Source organism: Neofelis nebulosa, chromosome 8, assembly GCF_028018385.1.
Source record: "Neofelis nebulosa isolate mNeoNeb1 chromosome 8, mNeoNeb1.pri, whole genome shotgun sequence".
Classification (NCBI taxonomy): domain Eukaryota; kingdom Metazoa; phylum Chordata; class Mammalia; order Carnivora; family Felidae; genus Neofelis; species Neofelis nebulosa.
In genome coordinates, this window is record NC_080789.1 from 18,431,988 (window position 1) to 18,455,654 (window position 23,667).

At 46.2% G+C, this 23,667-nt stretch overlaps 1 protein-coding gene across 3 annotated transcripts in view; it reads right to left on the bottom strand.

The window, feature by feature from the left end:
* STAB2 (stabilin 2) overlaps positions 1-23,667 on the bottom strand; it is a 167,169-nt gene that overhangs the window by 51,248 nt on the left and 92,254 nt on the right. For 2 of the 3 annotated variants that reach the window (XM_058741583.1, XM_058741581.1), the window contains 12 exons: positions 23,389-23,503; positions 20,944-21,021; positions 18,050-18,148; positions 17,854-17,961; positions 14,749-14,880; positions 10,801-10,929; positions 9,483-9,539; positions 7,673-7,768; positions 5,938-6,133; positions 4,421-4,516; positions 981-1,026; positions 72-148 (listed from right to left, as the gene is read on the bottom strand). In XM_058741583.1, coding sequence (XP_058597566.1) covers positions 72-148; positions 981-1,026; positions 4,421-4,516; positions 5,938-6,133; positions 7,673-7,768; positions 9,483-9,539; positions 10,801-10,929; positions 14,749-14,880; positions 17,854-17,961; positions 18,050-18,148; positions 20,944-21,021; positions 23,389-23,503 — 1,229 coding nt within the window. The remainder of the gene's footprint in view (positions 1-71; positions 149-980; positions 1,027-4,420; positions 4,517-5,937; positions 6,134-7,672; positions 7,769-9,482; positions 9,540-10,800; positions 10,930-14,748; positions 14,881-17,853; positions 17,962-18,049; positions 18,149-20,943; positions 21,022-23,388; positions 23,504-23,667) is intronic. The other variant, XM_058741582.1, reaches the window with a different exon arrangement.

Below are 23,667 nucleotides of genomic sequence, written 5' to 3' on the forward strand. Positions count from 1 at the left end.
GGTGGCAGAATGGTACAGTCTGCAGGACTTGTGCCACCCTTGTAACCCCCAGCGGTCCCTTCCTCGCTTGCCTGTGCAGACTGTTCCATTCCCTTGGAATCCTGCTGCACATCTGCATGAGGCCGTCCCGTCTGGATTGAGAAGGCAGCTGCAACAAGAAATGGCAAGCGCTGTTTGTGGGGAAAGAATACAGAACATCCACCCGCTGTGTCCCCAGCGTCCTGGCTCCTGCCCCCTGCTTCACTCAGAGGTCTTGCCTGAGGCTCGGAAGGAGAGTCCCTGCCCAGCACGGCCCTGGACGGGCAGCCGAAACTGCAGAGAGTACATGGGTGGGCATCGGCCCGGGATGAGGAGGACAGCCAGCAATCTTTAGAGGGCCACTTATGTCCTCGGAGCCGTGCTTCCCACATTACTTCTCATAACCTACACGCTATCCAGTAGCCCTAACCCGTAGATGTTGTTATTCCCATTTATGGACAGAGAAACTGGGGCTTAGAAGCGTAATTGACTCCAGGTCATGCACACAATGAAAATGACAGAGGCTGATCTGAATTCAGGTCTAAGTCCAGTTACTGGGCCAATTAGTTAAGCCATCACGCCCCTCTGGGAGTTCGGAGTATGACGTTGAAGTATGAACACATAAGGCTTCGCTGTGAATGGGGAGTAAGGTTTGACGGCAGTCAGGGGCACTGGGCTCCCTCGGCCTCTATGAAAGGGCCCCTGTGGCTTGAACTGGGGGCAGCAGCTGGCTTTTTTGCCGATATGCCAGGTAACTCAGGTGGCAGCTTGTTTCGAAGGCTGGATGTGGCAAGTTGATGGTGGCCTTTTCAGAGAGATTTTTCCTTTCATATTTAAATTCATCATAAGTCTTCAGAAAGGGTCTCAGGAAGCTATTACCCTGAAGACAGGGCCTGATGTGGACACTCCTAGAAAAGAACCCTCTTTGCATCCCTTCCAGAGAAAAGCTCAGCGGTACATACTTGGCGCTGGTGTGGCATATCCCATTGCAGTCGTCTTTGGTGATCTCTGCAAAAGAGAACCAATTGCTGGCTCAGTCCTTTCTTACTTAACCTAACTCGAGAGCTTTCTTTGAGTACTTGCTGCCCAGAAAAGATTTAATTCCTCAGAAGTAATGATATGCATCACGTGAGCTATGTAAAACTGTATGAGCTTATAAATCCTTGTTTTGCCTTGGCTGCCAGGAAGCTCAGCACCAAATCTGAAGGCTGAATATACTGATGGAGTGTCTACTGTATGCGAGGTTGCGAGGAGAGTAAAACACAGTATCCTCCATCAGGGTCTGGAGGTCGATGCATGTTCCTCCCTGGGGCCTGATTTTTCTACTCTTATTTCTATTTCCTATGTTCTTTATTCTTTCTAGTTTTTCATCATTTTATTACGGAGTGAAATAAACAAGCAAAGCTTAATTATAACTAATATTAAAAGGCTTTTTTGCCTTTTTTCAAAAAAGATTATATTTTAGGGGTGCCAGGGTGGCTCAGTTGGTTAAGTTTCCAACTTCAGCTCAGATCATGATCTCACGGTTTGTGAGTTCAAGCCCCACATCGGGCTCTGTGCTGACAGCTCAGGGACTGGAACCTGCTTCAGATTCTGTGTCTCCCTCTCTCTCTGGCCCTCCCCTGCTCACGCTCTGTCTCTCTCTCTCAAAAATAAACATTAAAAATTTTCTTTTTAAATTTTATTAAGTAATCTCTGCACCCAACATGGGGCTTGAAGTCACAACCCTGAGATCAAGAGTTGCTTGCTCTATGAATGAGCTAGCCCGGCACTCCATCCCCCCTTCTTTTGTATTTGCAAAAATAGCCCAGGGACAGGCATATAGCAAGGTACCTATTATCTATTAGCTGAATTAATTCCTAAAATTCCTGGAATAGCATGGGCTCTTGCTCTTGGATGCTCAGTTACCAGATATTTCTCAGCAGGGGGGGATCCAGAAAGAAATCATTAGCGATGAAGAAAGAGTACCCTTTGGGGAGGATGCCCACGTTAACAGCCGTTGGGATAGAATCTCATTAGAGCTGGCCGAGTCACACAGAAGGTCCTGCAGCGGAGACCTGACTGCAAAAGATGTCTGTTTTGTGTCAGGGGGAATCTTGACAGGCTCCAAGGTGCTAAATGGGTACAATGCAATTTTGTGCTGTTATGGATGCTCTTCCTTGAGCCTGGAAGTCTGTGATCTCTCCATTCTCTGTCTACTGAAATCCCAGTCATCTTTTAGGTCCTCCTCTCTGAAACATGCTCTAAACCTTTGAGCCAACTTCAGTTAATAGGGGTGGCTACATGGCGTGCTCTTTTGAGATGGAGGTGGCACCCCTCTCTGGCCTCAGTGATGCCTGCCAGGTGCTTGGGAGTGGGGAGTTTGCACGTGAACAGAGGAGTTTTCTTCCTGGCTCCAGTCTAGAGGCTCTTTCCTCTGTGCTCTCATACTATTATTTTTTGAACACTCTTGACCACTTATTTCCATGTCTAGGCCGGAAGCTGCGTGCGCACGACGTGCACTGAGACCCGGCTGGAAAACTGGGTGAGTGCCAGTCGGTGAATAGCCTTGTACTCTACCCTGCTAAGGTGTGTCCCTTGGAGGCAATGAACTTTCTCCTGGAGGCAATGAAGAGTCATAGCAGGTTGTCAAGTCCTGGGGAGGGGGTGGGAATAATGGTCTTACCTATTGCTATGGCGGGGGTGGGGGCAGATGTTTGTGTCACCTCACCCCTCAAATCCATATGTGGAAACCTAATCTCCAGGGTGAAGGTGTTGGGGTTTGGGCCTTTGGAGATGGTTAGGTCATAAGCGTGCTCATGAATGGGATTAGTGCCCTTATAAAAGAGACCCCAGAAAGCACCCTTGCCTCTTCTGCCATGTGAGGACGTGAGAAACCAGCAGCTGGCAACCCAGGAGAGGGTTCTCACCAGAGCCTGATGGCACCTGGTCTCAGACTTCCAGCCGTCAGAACTGAGAGAGACGTTTCTGTGGCTTATAAGACATCTCGTCTATAACACTTGTTATAGCAGCCTGAACTAAGACACCTGTGTTCTGGAAAGTTCTCTCTGGCAGCCATGTGGAGGATGGAGTGGAGGAAGCTAGGACAGGAGGCACAGGGACAGACCCCAAGCCTCTCACTGACAGGATGAGCCACAGGATGGGATGTGGATGTTAGAATAATGCAGACATGCTGGCCAGGGAGCCATGAAGGCCACGTGGGTGGTTTCTAGATTGGGGGGGGGGGGCAGGTGGGGTGGGCTGGTCTTTTCTCCCAGGAGGGAGAGCAGGAAGAGGAGTGAGTCTGGAGGGCTGTCCTTGGGGCACATTAAACATCAGCACAGTGTGGTGTGGCTAGGGGAGATGGGCCTGTTCAGATCCTGTTGTGGGAAAATAAACGCATATAACCTCTGCAGGACAGCTCAGCAAAGTAGTAGCAAACACTCCCTCCAAAAGTGCAACTTCTTTTTTTTTAATGTTTATTTTTAAGAGGGTGGGGGATGGGCAGAGAGAGGGGGACTGAAAATCCGAAGAGGGCCCCACACTGACAATAGTGAGCTCAGTGTGGGGCTCGAACTCACCTACTGTGAGATCATGACCTGAGCTGAAGTCAGATGCTTAACCAACCTAGCCACCCGGGCGCCCCCAAAGTGCCAACTTCTGACGCAGATATCCCATCTTTAGAAATATCAGAGGATGAATTAGACAAATGCAAAATGATGTATGTTCATGGCAGTGCTACGATGACAATCGAAAATTGGTTTGAGAAAGCATGGTGTAGTCATATACTGAGATATCGCATGAAAACTAAAAAATGGTATTTATCTATATTTATCCATGTGGAAAGCTATCCGTTACATACTGTAAAATGAAAAAGTAGGCTGTAGGGGCACCTGGGTGGCTTAGTTGGTTAAGTGTCTGACTCTTGATTTTGGCTCAGGTCATGATCTCATGGTTTGTGGGATCGAGTTCTGTGTTGGGCTCTGTGCTGACAGTGTGGAGCCTGCTTGGGATTCTCTCTCTCTGCCCCTCCCCAACTTGTGCACGCATAATCTTTCCTTTCTCTCTCTCTCTCTTTCTCAAAATTAAATAAAAACTTAAAAAAAAAAAGAAAAAGTAGGCTGTAAAACTGTATGTAGAGTGTGGTCTCACACACAGATGTTTATACACCCAGAAAAAGAGTGGAAGGCCAGTAGGTCAATGTAAGACATTAGCAAGAGTTCTTTCCTGCTGTGGGAACGTGAGCAGTTCTGATCTACTTCTTTCTTGTCTTTATTTTACAAACTTTTTGCAGCAAGTAGGAATTACTTGGATTGCCAAAGGAAGTAACAGAGGCATCATTTCTATTTTAGGAAGAAAGAAATGTAGCTGCTAAGACGCGAGGCTAAGAGCAGATCATAAGGACCGAGGGGCTCGCCCTTACCACTGTCACATGACACTCCTCGCCAGCCAACCTCACAGTCGCAGGAGCCGTCACCTGAGGGTCCTTGGCTGCATCTCCCATGGACACAAGAGCACGCTAAGTGGAAAAGTGCCCACAAATTGTTAGACCTCTGACCTGTGCTCAGGAGCTCATTTATCATTTACTATAAAGTGTCACTTCCTGTGAGAGGCATTTCATTCGCCAACCTGGTTCCAGGGGCTCACTGTCGTTAACGGAGGGCTGGATTCACAGGGGGGACAGGGGCACAGGAGACAGAATCGAATCAGGCCATGATCTGACACAGACCACGGTTGTGGGACTGTGAAGCACTGTAGGTTGCTGACCCGAGCAGGTTGAGAGTGTCCTCAGCTAAAGTCATCTGAGGATTCAGGGTTGTGTGGGACAGCCTGGGCTGGGAGCATGTGTGTTCCCTAAGGTTTGTCCACTAGGTTTACATAACCCTGGTGTGGCATTGCCTTCTTTAATAACATAGAAATGCCAATTCCTTTATTACGCAGCAGTGTCATGAGCCTCTGAGAACTGGCTGGAAGCTTTGGATGCCTTCCCCTGAGAAAAGGTTTCAGCTTTGGGGCATTGCTAGACTCCATGACCCCATGAATCACAGGTTAGGAAGTCCTGCACAAATGGAAACAGAAAACGCTTCCAAATGACAGAAAGAATCAGCACTATAGTTCCAACTATATGGTCTATGGTCCAATTATAATGATTCATTTATATATTGATTTTGGCTTGGACAGGCTACTGATAAAGCAGTGATAGCCAGGTCCAATTTATGGTGTTTAGTGCAAGGTAGAAAAATTCCTTGCTTTCCCATCGTGGATTAAGAAACTCCTCCCAAGTGCGTGTGTGCGTGTGTCCCTGGGCACAAGGAAGTCAGGGTCAGAGAATGCAAACAGATGATGGTTTTTGTGAAAACAAAACAGCTTAAAGCAGGTGGCTTGCTAAAGGTGAATTAACAGAGTAATCTTTACAAAGAGGACATCAGGATTCAAGAGCAAGGCTTTGGAGCCAAGTAAGGTATGATTCAAATCTCGGTTCTGCCTCTCATCAGGTGTGACCCTGGGGGAAGCCATTCAACTCTGCCTTAATATACTCGTCTGTAAAATGGGTACCAGAACACCCAAGTATATAAGATTCCTGTGCAGACCAAATGAGAGACTGTGCAGGAACGGGCATTTCAGACTATCAAGCAATGTCCAAACCGAGAGGGTAACCAACATGAGGATCCAGGCACACAGACAAATACAGAAACGTGAGGTTGGTAGGAGAACGTCCGTGAACAGATTGGGGGTCGTTTGGTAGGTGCAGTTAGTGACTGGAAACGTTTGGAAACACTGTTCTGTGCATATCGCAGGACACGGACGTCCTTACAATTCCCTGATAGTAGGGGTGGGATTCTGGCCCGCCTGCCCAGACAGGCTGGTGACGGAGCGGCGAGGATCGGGCCCTGGCAGGTTTGGTGCGGGGCCCGGCAGGGTGGGGAGGAGGGTGCGCACCTTGGTCGCATTGGGGGCCGTACTTGCCCTCGGTGCAGGTCTCACAGGCCGTGCCCCCGAAGCCCTCTCCACACTCGCACACGCCCGTGCCGTTCAGCCCGTCCAAGCAGATCCCGTTTCCAAAGCAGACGTTCTCGGCTTTCCCTGGGCAGGGCTGGCACTGGGGGCCAAAGAAGCCGGCACAGCATTCTCTCGTCTGCAACCAGGGGGGACAAGGCTGGGCTTGGAGGGAGGCGGCCACACCTCCATCCCCGGGTTTTGTCCAGAGCTCTAACAGTGCATGAGAGGTACCCTGAGCAGGAAGGAGCTGAAGGCAGGAAGGAGGGAAAGCAGAAAGGCCAGCGAGAGGCGGGGATGAAGACCAGTGGGAAAGGAGGGCATCAGGAACAGAGAAAAGAATAATGCAGGTGATGCAGGGATGGAGGGGGATGTGTCAGCTGTGGTCACCATCCAGGACCCTGGGCCCCTCCCTGGTGTGCCTTATGTCGTCCCCACTGGTTCTGAGGGTGAGACGCCTTTGCAGGGGAAGCCTTCTGCATTTTATAAATGAATCTCTTGGAGTTAAGGGAAGCCCTCCTGGCTGTGTGCTTTTCTTACTTCTCTAAAATTTTTATTAAGGTTTTCATTTTAATTCCACTATAGCTAGCATATAATGTTATCGTAATTTCAGGTGTGCACTATAGTGATTGGACAATTCCATATATTACTCAGTGCTCCTCATGATGAACGTCATCTTTAATCCCCATCGCCTCTGCCTCTTATTCTTGAGTTCGCCAAAACACAAATGTCTAGGTCACTCAGTGGTGGCCTCAATAAGCGCAGTCACCATCTGTCACCATACGATGCTACTGCATAGTCCTAACTATAGTCCCTATGCTGTGCTTTGCATCCCCGTGTCTTGTTTTATAACTGGGAGTTTGTACCTCATAGTCCCCTTCACCTATTTCATTCCTCACCCTCCGTGGCAACGGTGTTCTCTGTGTTTTAAGAGTCTATGTTTTTGGTTTGTTTCTTGGTTCCTTTGTTTTGTTTTTAGATTCCACCTGCAGAATTGTTGATTCACCTGTTGTACTGGTGAAAGGAATATAACATTGTATGTTCATTCTACTTCAGTAAGAAAGTAAATGCATGAGCATGGCTGTGTTCCAAGAAAACATTTCTGGATCCTGGAAAACAAAAACCAAAAGAGCCCACAAAAGCTCTGCAGCTTGAGGGCCAGACCACCTTGCTTTCTGTAGGATAGTCAGGGGCTATGCCTAGTGTTCTGGGAGAGAAGCAGGGCAGGAAGTTATAAAGACTTTTCCTGCAGATCCCAAAGCAACAGCACATACGTACTTAGCTCTGGGGTTCGTTTTCTAAACAAGCAGGTGCACCTTCTCTTTCCCTTATTAGGGAGCTGGCTGTCTTCCCCATCCCTTTGCATGCAAGCACACTCACAGGGCATTTCACCCTGTTGCAACAATGAGATGGTCCTTCTAGTGTCTCAGTCCTTCTGTTTCTTCACCACACAATTGAATATTGCAGCTTTTACCTGTTTCCTGACTTACAGGGCTGGCCTGAGTTTTACTGTTAACCACCGCTACCTTGAATGACGATGACAACAGGAGTGGGGATGATGAGGAGGAAGAGGAGAGGCGGAAGGAATACATGTGAAGGCATCTGAAAAATATGACATATGATTACATTTCCCCATCTGCTGCAGGAATTGGAAGGGCGATTCAATCCTTATACTCACAATGACCGTTTTCATACAGCTTGGCTGGCACCCAATGAACACGGATCGCTTGCCCATGAAATAAAAGGTGTAGATACATCTCCTTGTCTCTTCGCCCTATGCAATAGAAAGGATGTCAACGTTTTGGGGAAGAAGAAGTTCCAGTCCCTAGGAGAAAGTACGTGGGTGACATATCGCTGTTTCTCTGACTGAAATGTTCTGGAAAGGGAGGGGGTTGGTTTCTTGGAGCTGCTTTGTAAGAAAGGAGACACAAAATCACAATGTTGACTGCCAGAAGTGAAAGCAGGCAAAATCCAAATTAGGATACCTTAAGGTGGTACTCTGTAAAAAGAACTTTTGTCTAGAAAACTAACTCAGGAGAAGTTGTAGGAAAAGTTGTAAACTAGATAAAAATATCCTGTAATGTACCAGATTAAAACTCCAGTGAGAGAATCAGCATTGTTTTCATTATAAGTTTTCCTTCCTTCCTTCTTTCTTTTTCTTTCTTTCTTTCTTTCTTTCTTTCTTTCTTTCTTTCTTTCTTTCTTTCTTTCTTTCTTTCTCTCTCTCTCTCTCTCTCTCTCTCTCTCTCTCTCTCTCTCTCTCTCTCTTTCTTTCTTTTTCTTTCTTCCAGAGAGACAACGTGAGGGAGAGGGAGAGAGAGAATCCCAAGCATGCTCCATTGGGCATGGAAGGGCTTGATCTCATGGCCCTGAGATCATGACCTGAACCAAAACCAAGAGTTGGATGCTTAACTAAGCCACCAAGGTGCCCCATCATTAAAAATTTTTATTCTCGGGGCGCCTGGGTGGCTTGGTCGGTTAAGCGTCCGACTTCAGCTCGGGTCACGATCTCGCGGTCCGTGAGTTCGAGCCCCGCGTCGGGGTCTGGGCTGATGGCTCAGAGCCTGGAGCCTGCTTCCGATTCTGTGTCTCCCTCTCTCTCTCTGCCCGTCCCCCGTTCATGCTCTGTCTCTGTCTCAAAAATAAATAAACGTTAAATAAAAAATTAAAAAAAAATTTTTATTCTCATGCTATGGAAGGTGCATAAGCATCTATTTTAAAAAAATGTTTTTATGTTTAGTTTTGATAGAGACAGAGAGACACACACACACACGCACACACAAAGGGTGGGTGGGGGAGGGCCAGAGAGAGGGAGACACAGAATCTGAAGCAGGCTCCAGGCTCTGAGCTGTCAGCACAGAGCCCGATGTAGGGCTCAAACCCACGAACTGTGAGATCATGACCTGAGCAGAAGTCGGACACTTAACTGACTGAGCCACACAGGCGCTCCCCATCTATTTTTTTTGGTAACGATTGGAACATTATCAGGACTGGCTCTTATAATAAATAGCTACAAGAAACATAGATTAGTAATCAATTCAAAGACATGTTTACTTCTCCCAAGTTTGCCATCTGTTTCTTAGAGGAAGTTGTAACTTCAACTAAAAGGAAACTCATCCAGATTGGATGTTGTTTGGATATAGAGTCTGCCTTCCCTGATAAGATTTCTTGCTCTTATCCTCGACTGGCTTCTGGGATGTGAAAGATGTAGAAAGTGAAAAATCTCTTCCTGCATTGTGCATCGAATGATGTGAACCCTGGCTTCTATTTATGTACTAATTAAATTTTGCTTTGGTCCAAAAAAAAAAAAAATGGATTCAAGACTTTAGAAAGATGCATGTAATATAAGAAGGTAAAATTAAATTAAAACGCAGGGATTAAAATACAGGGATGAGGGCAGAGAAAATGAGATATGCTTGAGGTTCATTTTCTAATTCGGACCGCCTAGGATCTGGAAACTATTTTATAAAAGAAGACAAAATACTTACTAGTGGTTTAGTTCCAGGTGGGCAGATCGGCTGCTGGGAACACTTCCCACATTTTCCCTTGGCAAAACACAGAGGCAAAGTGAACATTTCATGGTTATTGCTTTTACTGCAAAGTATTTTCCAGACCTTGAAGCTGACGGTATTAGCATATAGAATTGAAACTCAGAAAGATATTAGGGGAGCTCATCCGATCAGCTTCTTTCCTGTTCATTTAGATAAGCCCTTCAACTACTTGAGGTCTGAGATGTCTTAGCATTGCTTTCCTCTACTCTCTGATACTAATTATCCTCTTACCTCATTTACATCCCAATTCCTTTAACAACAGCCCTCCTTCACGGAAAACCCATTATTTAGTGAATTTGTCGAGATTCCCAGACTGAGAGGATGTGTCACACACGGTGCCCGGCCTTGGGAGCACGGGGAGCTGAGGGGTCAGTACGGAGCTGATAGATACTATTGTAAAACAATGAGCACTAGTTAGGAATGACAGAAAATTTTAAATGTGACCCATTCCTAGAACAGGAGGAGGTCAGTGTGACTGGTTCTTAACTTGGCTCGCACCAGACAGGATGGTGTGGTTGTTCAGGGTTCTGGCTCTGGGGCCAGACTGCCTGGATTTTAACTCCTTGTCTGCCACTTGCTAGCTCTGTGAACCTGGTGCATTACTTAACCTCTCTGTGGCTCGTTTTCCCCATCTGCAAAATGGGGATAGTAATAGTACCTATTTTGTAGGGTATTGTGAGCATGGTACATGTAACATGTGTATTAACCTGTGTAAAACCATTAAAACCACATAGAATATGTGCAGTGCCTGGCACATAAGAGGCGCCCCCAAAACGTCAGCAGCTATTACTATCGAGAAAGATCCTACACTATCTCATGGACTGAAAAGTCTCCATTACTGCATCTTATGTCACACTGAAATAATCCACCTCTTTATTTTCTCTCCTCATAGACCAGGTTTGGCCAATATCTGCCATAGGTGGACCATAGCCCCCCTCTGAGCCTGCGCTAGGCATGGCTTATTTTCCCTTTGACGAAGACAATGGCTTGAGAATTCTGCTCAATACAACCCCCCAGGCACGTTCCCAGGTACTCAAGGTATAATTTATTGCACCAGATTTTGAGTCCATTGGGGTAGGGATCATGTCTTATATACCTTTGTAGAGCCAAGCTCATTCTGCTTTTTTGTACATCAGAGATGCTCACTCAGTGTTTTTCAACTGAATTGAGATACCCTGATAGATGAAACTCATGCTTACCAAATTTATAAAAAACTAAGCCAACAGTTGCATCATTGGCCTTGGATATAACTTACTTGTACAATCGTAGTGTCGTTGTTGTCACATCTATTCTTCTGAATTTCCAGAACTTTCCCCAAACCATGGATCACTCCCTTGTCAGTGGCTGCATTGGTGTAGTTTATTGGAGCCTCATTTACGTAGAGCTATAACCAAGAGGGTTAAATGTGAGTTTTAGTGTAGTGATTTCAAGGGAAATAGGGAAGATCGGGATTGGAGGCAACAATATCACAACAACCTAGGAGATATTCCAGTATTCACCTCGAAGGTAACACACTGTAGTGGAAAAGACCCTCCTAAGGGAGGAGAGTCTAAGTAACAGTCTCGCACCTGGCACCAACTTGTTGTGTGACAATGGGCCAATGGTTTTTCCTCTCTAAATCTCAACTTCCTCTTTTGTAAAAGGAAGATGCTGTTCTAGAGAATCTCTAAGGTTTTACTCCACCTCTCACATTAGGTGGTTTATGACCATTTGAGGAATTCTGAATCATCATTGTTATGTTAGTGCCACTGGCAAAATGGCACCATGGACGTGCTCAGCTGTGCTGTGGACTGGTGGTCCTGGAGGTGTGAATGCCTTCCAAAATGAAGATGTGGAGAATGAGACTCATTGGCCTTTCAGCACATCTCTATGGTTAATTGGCAAGCAACCCTCACAAAGGCCAAGTGACAGGCACTTAAGAAAAAACAATAACTAGCATTTTTTTTAGTGTTTTTGTTTGTGAAAAGAGTTCCACTAGGTAGTATCATTTCCCAGTGTGTGGTGAATGCTCAGAGGTTCTTCATGAAAGGCTGCTAACTCCAATTCAACTTTGAGCTATAACTTGTTTTATTTTGATTTTTTTTTAAAGAGAGGATACCTTAATGATTGAGTAATACAAAACAAGGGAATCTACTAATTCGTTCATTAATGTAAATAATAAAACTGGAAACAAATGGTTCTTTAAAAAATTGGTCTCTGTGTGTGTGTGTGTGTGTGTGTGTGTGTGTGTGTGTGTGAGTTGGGAGAAGGGGAAATCTTCAGTGCACTAAGAAAAAGTTAAGTTTGTAACCAATAAGGGCTTCAAAATGATTAATAACATCCCCAGACTCCCCACAGCAGCAATATTAAAATGATTCTTCCAAGTGCTGAAACTTGAACTCCCATGGAATGTTGAAGTCCCTTATGTTTATTTGAAGTCAGGTGACTTTCCACTGGGTGTTGAGGTAAATCACGGCCGAGCTCCACAGGTGTTCTAGCGTCTGTGTAGATCTGTAAGACTAGCCGGGAACTTTACTGGTCGTGTCGAATGGTGGTTGCACCACAAACTTCCAGAATTCTGAGACACTGAACACTTTAAAAAATATCAAAATGGCAGAACTTCTGATGCTGTAATACTGTTGATTTGCATGAAAAAAGTCTGAATCATCTTCATGGTGAGATATACTCAGGGAATTACAGGCTGCATTAAAATTTTTATTTGAGGGGCGCCTGGGTGGCTCAGTCGGTTAAGCGGCCGACTTTGGCTCAGGTCATGATCTCGCAGTCCGTGAGTTCTAGCCCCACATCGGGCTCTGTACTGACAGCTCAGAGGCTGGAGCCTACTTCAGATTCTGTGTCTCCCTCTCTCTGACCCTCCCCTGTTCATGCTCTGTCTCTCCCTGTCTCAAAAATAAATAAACGTTAAAAAAAATTAAAAAAAAATTAAATAAAAAATAAAATTTTTATTTGAACACAACTTTACTTGATTAGAGAAATTTTTCCTACAACTCCGTTGTCCTAAGAGAAAGCAAATCAGTTATCAATAAAAGCAAAACCTTGACTGTAAGAGAACTATTTGTTTATTTTAGGATAAAGCCTCTATTGTAAGATTTCTCTAGATCAAAGAATTTCCGAGCAAATGGAAAATAACCATGACAGAGTTGAAATTGCTCCAACTAAATGCATTAGAAAATTCGTCTTTCTGTGATGAAATAAGAAATGATACAGCTCGGTGTGCCTGGGTGGCTCAGTCGGTTAAGCGTCCGACTTTGGCTCAGGTCATGATCTCACCGTTCATGGGTTCGAATCCCATGTTGGGCTTTCTGCTGTCAGCACAGAGCCCACTTCGGATCCTCTGTCCTTCTTTCTCTTTGCCCCCCTCCACTTGCATACTCTCACAAACTCTCTCTCTCAAAAACAAATAAACATTTAAAAAAATGATATGGATAAAAACAAAAAAAGTTCTTTACCAATCAAAACTTGCTTAACGGGAAAAATAAGAAAATGTATCTAAAAGGATCTCTTCAAAGTTATTGTACAATAGGTGGGATTATTTACAGGAGTCAGAGGAGAATATTTGGAGTTAGATTATTCGGTAAGACTCAAGCTCTTTTTTTTTTTTTTTTTTTAACCCAAGAAGGTTAAAACAAAACATACACAAAAATTAACTTGTGGTTCAATGACAATACCATTGAGAGCATTGCTTTTAAGATTGCACTTTTTTATTTTTATTTTTTAAAGTTTATTTATTTTTGAGAGGGAGAGAGAGAGAGAGGGACAGTACAAGTAGGGGAGTGGCAGAGAGAGAGAGGGAGACACAGAATGCCAAGCAGGCTCCAGGCTCTGAGCTGTCAGCACAGAGCCTGATGCAGGGCTCGAACCCATGAACTGTTAGACCTGAACTCAAGTCAGATGTTTAACTGACTGAACCACCCAGGTGCCCCAGGATTGCACTTTTTGAAAGGCTCCCATAATAGTATTGTTCAAAAATGTCTGTGATTAAACTTTCCTTTTCACAGAACACCTAGGTTATCTTAAACAATAATTTGTTTTCATTAGTTTTCCTTAGGAGAATTTGTACTAGAATCACCCTGTGAGTTTCTCGCTGAATTTTCATAAACTGATCTTCCTTGATGTTTGAAATATTTAAATAGAATTACACTGGAAGCATTTTATTTTTATTTTTTTAAATTAAAAAATTTTTTAATGTTTATTTTTGAGAGAAATAGACAGAGAGAGAGAGAGAGAGAGAGAGAGAGAGAGAGCAGGGGAGGGACAGAGAGAGAGAGGGAGACAAAGAATCTGAAGCAGGTTCCAGGCTCCGAGCTGTCAGCACAGAGGTCAATGCGGGGCTCGAACTCACAAACTGTGAGATCTTGACCTGAGCCACAGTTGGACATTTAACCAACTGAGCCACTCAGGAGCCCCTACACTTGAAATACTTCAAATGTTTAGTCTCATCAATTCTTTTTCATGAATCCTGAAGACTTTGAAATAATTAGGGGTTGTGTGAGGTAAATACTGAGTATCCGTGTGGGGGCAGTCTGTCCCAGGACCACGGTCTGTGCGATCAGGCAATCATGATGTTACTCATTTGGCTGCTGGACCCCACGTGTCACTTGGCCCCCTCAGCCAGTGCCATGTCCTGGGAGTTGGGGTTTGCTGCCATGTCCACTGTTACCTTAGAGAGTGCTCAAGGACTGTCTGTTGGGTTTGTTAGGAATCACTGTCAAAGGGCACCTGTGACTGCTGGAATTCAAATACCGTGATTAGTGAAGCCACACTGATTGTCCGGAGGCTGGTAACAGGGAGTGTGTTGAAGCTTGACGGTCTGTTTTCTCTTTACGGTGGAACATAGGCAACTGTCCTTTGTGGATAAGGCGGAGGAAGCACTGGTGAGATTTGTTTCAACAAGGAAGTGATGATGGTGGATAGGCACTAAGACCCTCATTCCTGTCATTCCTGTTGTTTTGGTTTTGTTTTTTGGTTTATATATTTATTTTGAGAGAGATAGAGACAGCAGGAGCAGGGGAGGGGCAGAGAGAGAGGGAGAGAGAGAGAATCCCAAGCAGGCTCCATGCTGCCAGGGCAGAGCCTGAGGCGGGGCTCAAACCCACGAAACCCATGAGATCATGACCTGAGCCGAAACCAAGAGTCGGACGCTTAACTGACTGGGCTGCCCAGGCACCCCCTCCTTCCTGGGTGGTAAGTAAAAGGATCGCACCTGGTCGTCACGGAGGAAGAAGCCGACAAAGAAGGAAAAGCCCAGCATGGTCTCCCGGTGCATGCCGTTGTGCAGGTTGTTCTTCAGGAGTTTCTCCTCCAAGACCACGTGATACCTGAGCACGTCCTCCTCCTGGGCAACACACAGAACTGAGAGTCAACCCATAGGTCAGCCTGTCCCAGTTACTTGCCAGGCACCGTGGGGATCACAAGAGCAACAGCTTGTTGAACTGCAAGTTTTGGCCAAGACATCATGAGGCGATAGATGTTAAATACTAAATCTGAGATGCAATACCTCGGACTTGGCCGGTCTTCCATGTGGGATGGTCAGGAACTCCTGATGTGACCCTAAAACCCAGACTGAGATGATTTCTTTGAAGAGACGTGCTGTGAACAGAGGGTCCCCACACCCCAGCCTGCCTTTCGCCTCAGGGGCTATAAGAGGAGATTCGATGGGATGTTTTGAAGAACATGATCTGTGTGCCCTGCAGATAGGGTGACCTGTGGGACCAGGTTTTACTCAGAGCTGAGCAATCTCATGTCATAGCTGGCTGGCAGGGTGGAGGGGGGAGGAGGGTGGAAAGGCCAGCACTCCCAGTGCTGGCTTGGGACGAGAGAGGACGTGTGTCCTGTGGACCAGATGGGTGGTTCTCTGAGAGAACTGGGGCCTTAGGTCCTATCTTAGATGGGTGCTCACTGGGGCAGACAGGCTCCCCCTGGGGAAAAGCCGGAGGTGGGTTCTGGATGCTTAGGGTCCAAGGAGGAGATAAATGACTACAGCAGAAGGATGCATGCACACAGGTCAGGGGACAGCAGTCAGAGACCACTGGTGATGAGTGGGGTCTCTGAAGGACCCACCAAAGTGGGGAGAGGGTAGGAAGAGGGAGGGGGAGAGAGAGCACGCTTTGAAACCCTGACCTGGCCCAGAAACAGCAATGGCATCTCAAGATGGTACCAGTTAGGTAAGACCCCTCCTACCCTTTTCAGTTCTCCTCCTGAGAACCCCGAACCCACCCTCCACACTCTGCTTTTGTGATGCCGCAGTTGCGACCGCAGTCTACAGTTTTCCTTTGCCTGGGCTCCTGGTAGGTTCTGCCCGTAGAAAGTGCTAGAAGGAGACTGTGAGGCCTATTAGAACCGAAGGAGGGAGAAGGGATTTCCTCCTTCTGTTTGCTTCCTGTTTCTATGGGCATCACCCAAGCCCTGCTCTGCACCCCAGAGGGGCAGCTGGATCTGGAGGGAAGGGCTTCTCAGCCCCTGCCAGGCAACACCCTCTGCTGGAGTCTGGGTCCTGGACCCCCAGGGACCCTCCTTCAGGGTCAGAGATGCCAGGTGAACATTGCCCCCTCCGCAGAGGTCGGAGTTACAGCTCCGAGAGGCTCTTGCTCTGCATTTCTCTCCATTTTAGTAATTCTAACCTCTTCCTTTTGCTCTTCCAGCCTTTTGGGTCTGGACGCTTCCTGCTACTGCTACCTCTGACTTCTCTCTCCCTCCTTTTAACCTTTCAGTTATGCTTACACAGCTTTGTACCCGATCAACAATTCATGATATTAAACTCTCTCCGGTATGGCTTCTGTCTCCTGATGGACCCTGGTTGATTCAAGAACAAGCCCCCTCCTCCAGTTTCTCACCTAGACAAAGCCCCAGCAGGGAACAGTGAGAGATGTGGTTTGAAATCCAGTTCGACATGTTGATTATTACTGGAATTTTTTTTAACTTAATTGAGACTGTGTTTGTGACTTCACATGGTCATAGGACTTTTGGGAAAAACGGAAAAGTTGTGGGATTGCCTGAAGTTTCATCCCAGGGGAGGAAAAGAATATTTTCCACTGGACACATTCAAAGGGACTGGGGCAGGGCAGAGGAGATCCCAGGATCCTGATCCCATCCCAGGTGTCCTGCTTTTTCAATATGCAAGTCACAAAAATCTAGGACAGTGCCCCTGACTTCATGGAGTTTATAATCTACTTGGAGAGCTAAGGTTCGCTCACTTGAAAGGACAATTCACCCAGATAGTACTGCAGGGGTGTGCAAATGGTCTGAATTCAGAGGCAGGGGAGATTTTCTGAAGGCTCTGGTGGCCAGGGCCAGCTTCCCTGAGGCAGTCAGAGTGGACTTGAAGAATAGGTAGGGAGATTCAGGAGGTAGTGAAGGCAAAAGGGCAGTGTGTGTGTGTGTGTGTGTGTGTGTGTGTGTATGCACGCACATGTGTGTGTGCACATGTGTGTGTGCATGTGTGGGTAGATATGAACAAAGGCACCAAACACATCTTGGCTTGTTTAGGGTCTCTGAGACTGTCCCTCTGGTTAGACCATGTCGTTTCTGCAGAGAATGGGTGGGCCCAAGGATGACACTAAGGGGCTTCACAGGTAAGTCCGCATTTCGTTAGTATCTGGGGCTCAGTCACCCTATTTGAAGATGTAAGGGAAAGAAAGCTGTGTGCTTGCTGTGCAAATACACCTTCAAACATGTCCTTTCATCATGGGGCAGGGGGCTGGGGGCAGGGGGCTGGGGGCAGGGCAACCCCCGGCCCCTATGTGAAAATTCCAGAGCCACCACTGGAATAGAGGATGAATGGTGGCCAGTTAATGGAGGCCTTAGATATCTGGGGAGGTAGTCTGAACTGAGATGGGGACGCATTCAAGGGTTTTGAGGCAGACAGTGCCATATTGGAGCTCTGCATTCTTTGACAAAATCCTTTGACAAATCTGGGCTGTGTAGCCCCAGATGTTAGAAACCAGGAAGGACAGAGGTGGGAGAAGAGGATGAAGACAGAGACCACCCACTTTCTCTCCGTCCTTGCCGCAGACATCTCAGTGGCCCGGGGCCAGAGAGGCAGGGCCGGGAAGGAGGGCGACTATGAGGATCCTTCCAGGTTCCTGGGACACCTGCGTCCTCGTGTACAAGGGCCCCAGTGTGTGCTTCCATGGGTATGAATGAAACAAGAAAGCGGAGAAAGTCTCGGTGCGGGTTTACGTTAAGTGTCCGCACATGGACAAGGAAGTTTTGATTGAAAGAGTGAGATTGTACATGACTGATGGATGGAAAGAGGTTGAGTTTGAATGGTCAGAAAATAATTTGCCTGGTTATCCTTCCCAATACCTACTAGAGTTGCAATCTTCTTCTCCCGGATGTAATTCTCAATGGCGTCGTTGTTTGGAGCAAACACTGTATAAGCATCAGCTGCCTCGATCGCACTCGCCAGATTATATTGCTGCAATGGAAGGAGACAAGAATGCGTGAGGGATTCCCGTTGCCAGGTAACCTGAGCAAGTGGGTCACGCAGAGAATGTGGTACCTACAATGATGTAGCCCCGGAAGATGGAATAGTTGGGCATCTGGTCCAGCCGCGTGAGCAGGTTTGGTAGGGAGCCAGTTAGACTTCTTCGAGGCACCAGAACCTGGGGAAGTAAGCCCCCAAACTCTGTTAGCATGTGTCAGCAGGGCTTGTTGCCCTCCGGTACGTAGGTTCATGTCACGTGACAATATGCAATGAAGAGTGCCTCTGCGCATTAAAAAAATTTTTTTTTAACGTTTATTTATTTTTGAGACAGAGAGAGACAGAGCATGAACAGGGGAGGGGCAGAGAGAGAGGGAGACACAGAATCTGAAACAGGCTCCAGGCTCTGGGCTGTCAGCACAGAGCCCGATGCCGGGCTCGAACTCACGGACCATGAGTTCATAACCTGAGCCGAAGTCGGACGCTTAACCGACCAAGACACCCAGGCGCCCCTCTCTGCACATTTTAAAAAGGGCACCATTTCCTCTGACACTTGGCTATACCAAATGGGTGCGCAGCCTGGGGAGTGAAGGGGGCTGGGTTTTAGCCAGGCGCCTTTATACATGGCACAACTTGTACAAGTGTTCATGGTGGCCCTGACGAAGGTCCACGGGCAGGTACAGGAGGTCTTTAGGGGGCCAGCGCAACCCAGAGGCTAAGCAGAGACCTTGAGCCAGTTGACAGGCATCCAGGAATCTTTTGTGGTCACATAACTTCTTCCTCAATCCAGTTATTTAACCATGAGGGGCCTTAGTTGTCTCAGTTTTTAAAAAGAGTGATTGTTTGTTTGTTTGTTTATTTATTTATTTATTTATTTATTTATTTATTTATTATAAAGTTGTTTTTTTTTTAACGTTTATTTATTTTTGAGACAGAGAGAGACAGAGCATGAACGGGGGAGGGTCAGAGAGAGGGAGACACAGAATCTGAAACAGGCTCCAGGCTCTGAGCAGTTAGCACAGAGCCCGACGCGGGGCTCGAACTCACATACCGCGAGATCGTGACCTGAGCCGAAGTCGGACGCTTAACTGACTGAGCCACCCAGGCGCCCCATTTATTTATTTATTTTGAGAGAGAGCAAGCACGAGCGAGGGAGGGACAGGGAGAGAGAGAGGGAGACAGAGAGAATCCCAAGCAGGCTCCGCACTGTCAGTGCCGAGCCCGACGCAGGGCTCGAACTCACGAACCGTGAGATCATGACCTGAGCTGAAATCAAGAATTGACGCTTAACTGACTGAGCCACCTGGGTGCCCCTTATCTGTCCTATTTGTGACGTGAGGACAGTCACGTCTATTTTCTTAGGGCCGGTGTAAAAATTAAATGAGAGAACGTGACGGGATATTTTGTACGGTGTCCTGTACCTGCTGGGCTGTCAACCATCCTAACTGTCACCGTGGACGAGGCTGGGTGCCACTGCTGCCGAGGGACACAGCGGTGCGGCCCACCCCCCTGGGACCTACCGTCAGGTGGGAGGGCATAGTGTGCTGGATGAACCATACACCCAGTTCATCCCATGGGAGGACAGAGGAAGGAGAAAGGCATAAAACCAGCATTTGTGGAGGGAAGGCCTGCTGGGCAGCAGGCATCGAGAGAGAGGGTGTTATTTAATTCTTACCAGAGGAGAAAAATGAGGCTCAGATTGGTTATGTGGCTTGCCCAAGGTCACATAGCTACTACACGCCATCCTTGATGATATGGGCCTCAGGGATGAAGGAAGGCTTGAAAGAGGAAGTGAGACCTGAACTGGCCCCATGATAATACTCAGTTCAGGAGACAGACTGAGGTATCCCTGTACTAACAAGGTGTGTAAATGAGTCGGGGTAATTTTATGTTTTCCAAAAAGGTTTTTAGTCTTTTGGAAAGCCAGGATTGGAGAAGAAAAATACCCTTGCTAAGTAATGTTCTTCATAAGCCCAGGGCGCCTGTGTGGCTCAGTCGGTTAAGCGTCTGATTCCTGATTTCAGCTCTGGTCGTGATCTCACGTTTCATGTGTTCAAGCCCTGCATCAGGCTCCGTGCTGACAGTGAGGAGCCTGCTTGGGATTCTCTCTCCCTCTCTCTCTCTCTCTCTCTGCCGCCCCCCACCCCCCACTCTCTCTAAGTAAATAGACATTAAAAAAAAGTCATAAACCCAACATATTTCTGTGCAAGTGATGAATCACTTGCTCAAAAATGTTTTTCTTAATGCCTCTCAGTAATACAAAGAAATTGCAAGGTTTTTACAAGATAACGCATCTAGGAGTCTTAAAATTGCCTCTCTTTTCTGAATAGAAATAGTTGAACTTTTCTGTAAATTAAAATCAAAAGTGAGTATATAAGTGCCAAGAGAGGATAATTTTAGTTAAAATGCTGTTAGTTAATTGTCTTTTCCGATCTCCCACCTTTCAAAAGTTCCCAGTGTACCCTCACTTCTCACCTGAATTTTCAATGAAAATCCTAATATAGTAACTGAAAATTACAGGATAGCTTAAACTCCCATTTCCCACTATGCTTTTTTTTTTTTAATCACATACCTTCGAGTACCGTTGAATTGTGTCTTAGAAGAAAATGAAAATTTCAAAATACCTTTTCTACCCTTTTCCATTTTTTTTCTAGGGCCTTCCTTCCCCCATCTTTTTAGGGTGCAACAATGCAGAAAGGGGAGAGGAAAACCATACATAACCCCTTGCTTCTCCTCCAGTTCCTGATTAAGATATCCTCATAAGTAAGAAATATAATCTAGGTGACCATCCTTGATGTAGGGCCCGTGGCAGAATATAGCCTGAATAAATAGGCTGAGTCTGACCGAATGAACAGAGCCTCTAAACACTTTTAACACTGAAGTCATGGGGCACAACACAGGTTTCTTTTACATTAAGGGTAGCCTGTCCCCGCAAAAGACACAGAACAGGATGTGTGAAACATTGCAAGTCTGTACCTTGTTGATGATGTGTATCACGCCATTTGTGGCAGCATTGTCGCTGTCAATGACAGATGCTCCTTCGATTGTGATATTCTGTAAATGCAAGCCACCATGGGAAGGTGAGTGTCCTTAGAGTCGTACATCCACGGATTGAAAGTGTTTCTGGGTTTTACACTTCTTGAGCAGTAGCAACTCTCACACTTTGGATTATGACCCAAAGCTAGAAATGTCCTTAATTGTGACACACTAGACATCACACACACACACACACACACACACACACACACACACACACACATGCATGCACACAATCAAAATGAAGTGATACTTTCCTCTACTATTTGGGAGGTCCCAGAATACCAATTCTTGTCTTTTCTATTTCATTTGGAGAGTGCTGGTTGAGGCTCACCAAAGTGATCCTGCAGTTTGAAAAGCAGTGTAGACAGTGTTGTGTGGGTTGAATTGTGTCCTCAATATTCATACTTTGGAGTCCTAACCCCTAGTACTTCAGAATGGGACCTATTTGGAAATAGGGTCTTTATAGAGGTAATCACATTAAAATGAGATCATTATGGTAGGTCTTAGTTCAATATGGCTGGTGTTCTTATAAGAAGAGGAAATTTGGACATAGCTGTACAGGGAGAACACTGTGTGAGCATGAAGAAGGCCATGTCCAAGCCAAGGAGAGAGGCTGGAACAGCTCCTTCCACAGCCCTTGGGAACAAATCTTGCTCACACCTCGATCTTGGACTTCTGGCCTCCAGAACCTTGAGACAAAATTCTCTGTTGTTTGAGCCACTCGCTTTGTGGTGCGTGGTGAAAGCAGCCTGAGCAAACTAATGGGGACAGTAACCGACTTTCCTGATCAGCATCCAGCTACTTTTCAAGAGCATTGATTACCCCACCTACCCACCAACCCAGTCACCAACTAACCATGACACAACTGGGACTCCGTTCTCTCTACTTTCCTTTCTTCTTCTCCTCACCATTACCCTTTATTTAAAATCCCTTCTGGGACCCTAGGTGCAGAAGGGGACTCGTCTCACCCTGAGCAGCTCCCAAGTTACATCAGCAGAATCCCTGAAATAAGCATTCCTGGCCACCTTGCACATCTCTTTTGGTTAAAGGGAGACATTTATATCAGACATAGGAACTCATTAAAAATGTGTCTCTGGTGGTTAGTTCCTCCAGGTCAATGGTCCCAATTGATTTGTCTCAGAATGTATAGAACCTGCGATTAGCCTGCCCAGGATGGGTGTTCAATAAATGCTTGCTAAGAGAATCAGCTAAAACACTGAAGGAAGGGGTGCCTGGGTGGCTCAGGTGGTTAAATGTCTGACTTGGGCTCGGGTCATGATCTCGTGGTTCATGGGGTCAAGCCCCACATCAGGCTCTGTGCTGACAGCTTGGAACCTGGAACCTGCTTCAGATTCTGTGTCTCCCTCTCTCTCTACCCCTCCCTGCTCGTGCTCTGTCTCTCTCTCAAAAATAAATAAACAAAAAAAATTAAACACTTATGGAAAACAACACATTGATATATGTATGTAATGCACTGACATTATTATAATATGTAAAGAATCCATGGGCTGTATGCAACTCTTTTTGGCTTTCTAAAAAGACTGATCTGATGAAGTACATACATTCTGGTAATACTAGGCATAGACCCTTTTCACAGTGCTCACGCCAATGAGTAGGAAGATAAAAATGCAGTAATTTTGCATGTAAAAATGCATGCAGTAATTCTAAGACATTTTTGACTGTGGCCCATGGTCCACTGATGTGGCAGTTCCCACTTTCTAGCAGAATCATCATTTTCATCTTGTGCAGTTCACATAAAGAGCTATAAAACACTGCCCTATGCAGCAGGGCAGCCAGACTTCCTGATGAAGACAGAATCTAAGTCCTGACACACGGCAGTAAGGTCCAGAGGGCAAGCTCTATGGGGCTCTGGCACTGCCCTAACTCCACGTAGAAGGTGCTCAACAGATATTTGTTGATCCACCCCAACCTAATATACAATTTTAGCAATCTATAACGTCTCTAGTAGGTTACCAGTAATCAGCTTTTAGTTAACCATATACAAATAACCAAAGTTGTGAAATTGCATAACATTTACCCAGGACAGTGGAAAGATTTGCCTTTGTGGATCAGTTTGTGGTCTGTTGGAAGGAGCCACATGGCCAACCAGTGGGTGGGGGGGGGTGCACATTTTATAGGATCACTACTACAGAGTAATGTGTGTGTGCACGCCTGTGTGTGTGTGTGTGTGTGTGTGTGTGTGTGTGTGTATGAATATATGTTGGCAGTTGTTGAAGCTGGGTGATGCCTACATGGAAGTTCTATTCTTGATCCATGTTTGCTCATGTTTGGACATTTCCACAACACAGAAATTGTTAAGAGGGCAGCATGAACACAGATGACACATCTCCACTAAACAGACAAATTAGAACACTCTCTTACCCCATCTGCCTTTGCCAGGTGAAGGAAGTTGCCCTGCAAAGACGTTGCCAGCATGTCAGAGGGTGACAGAGCCCACAGATCTGCCACTCTGTACGTGCCTAGTAGCACATGGTATCTGAAACGACAGTCCGTAATGGCTACAGTGAAGGATCCATGCATGAGGCAGTATCATCGAGTAGTTAAGAAAATAGGTTCTGGAGCCAGAACCTCTTCCCCTGCAATTATCAGCCATGAAACCTTGGGTTAGTTACTTAATCACCCTTGCCTGAGTTTGCACAT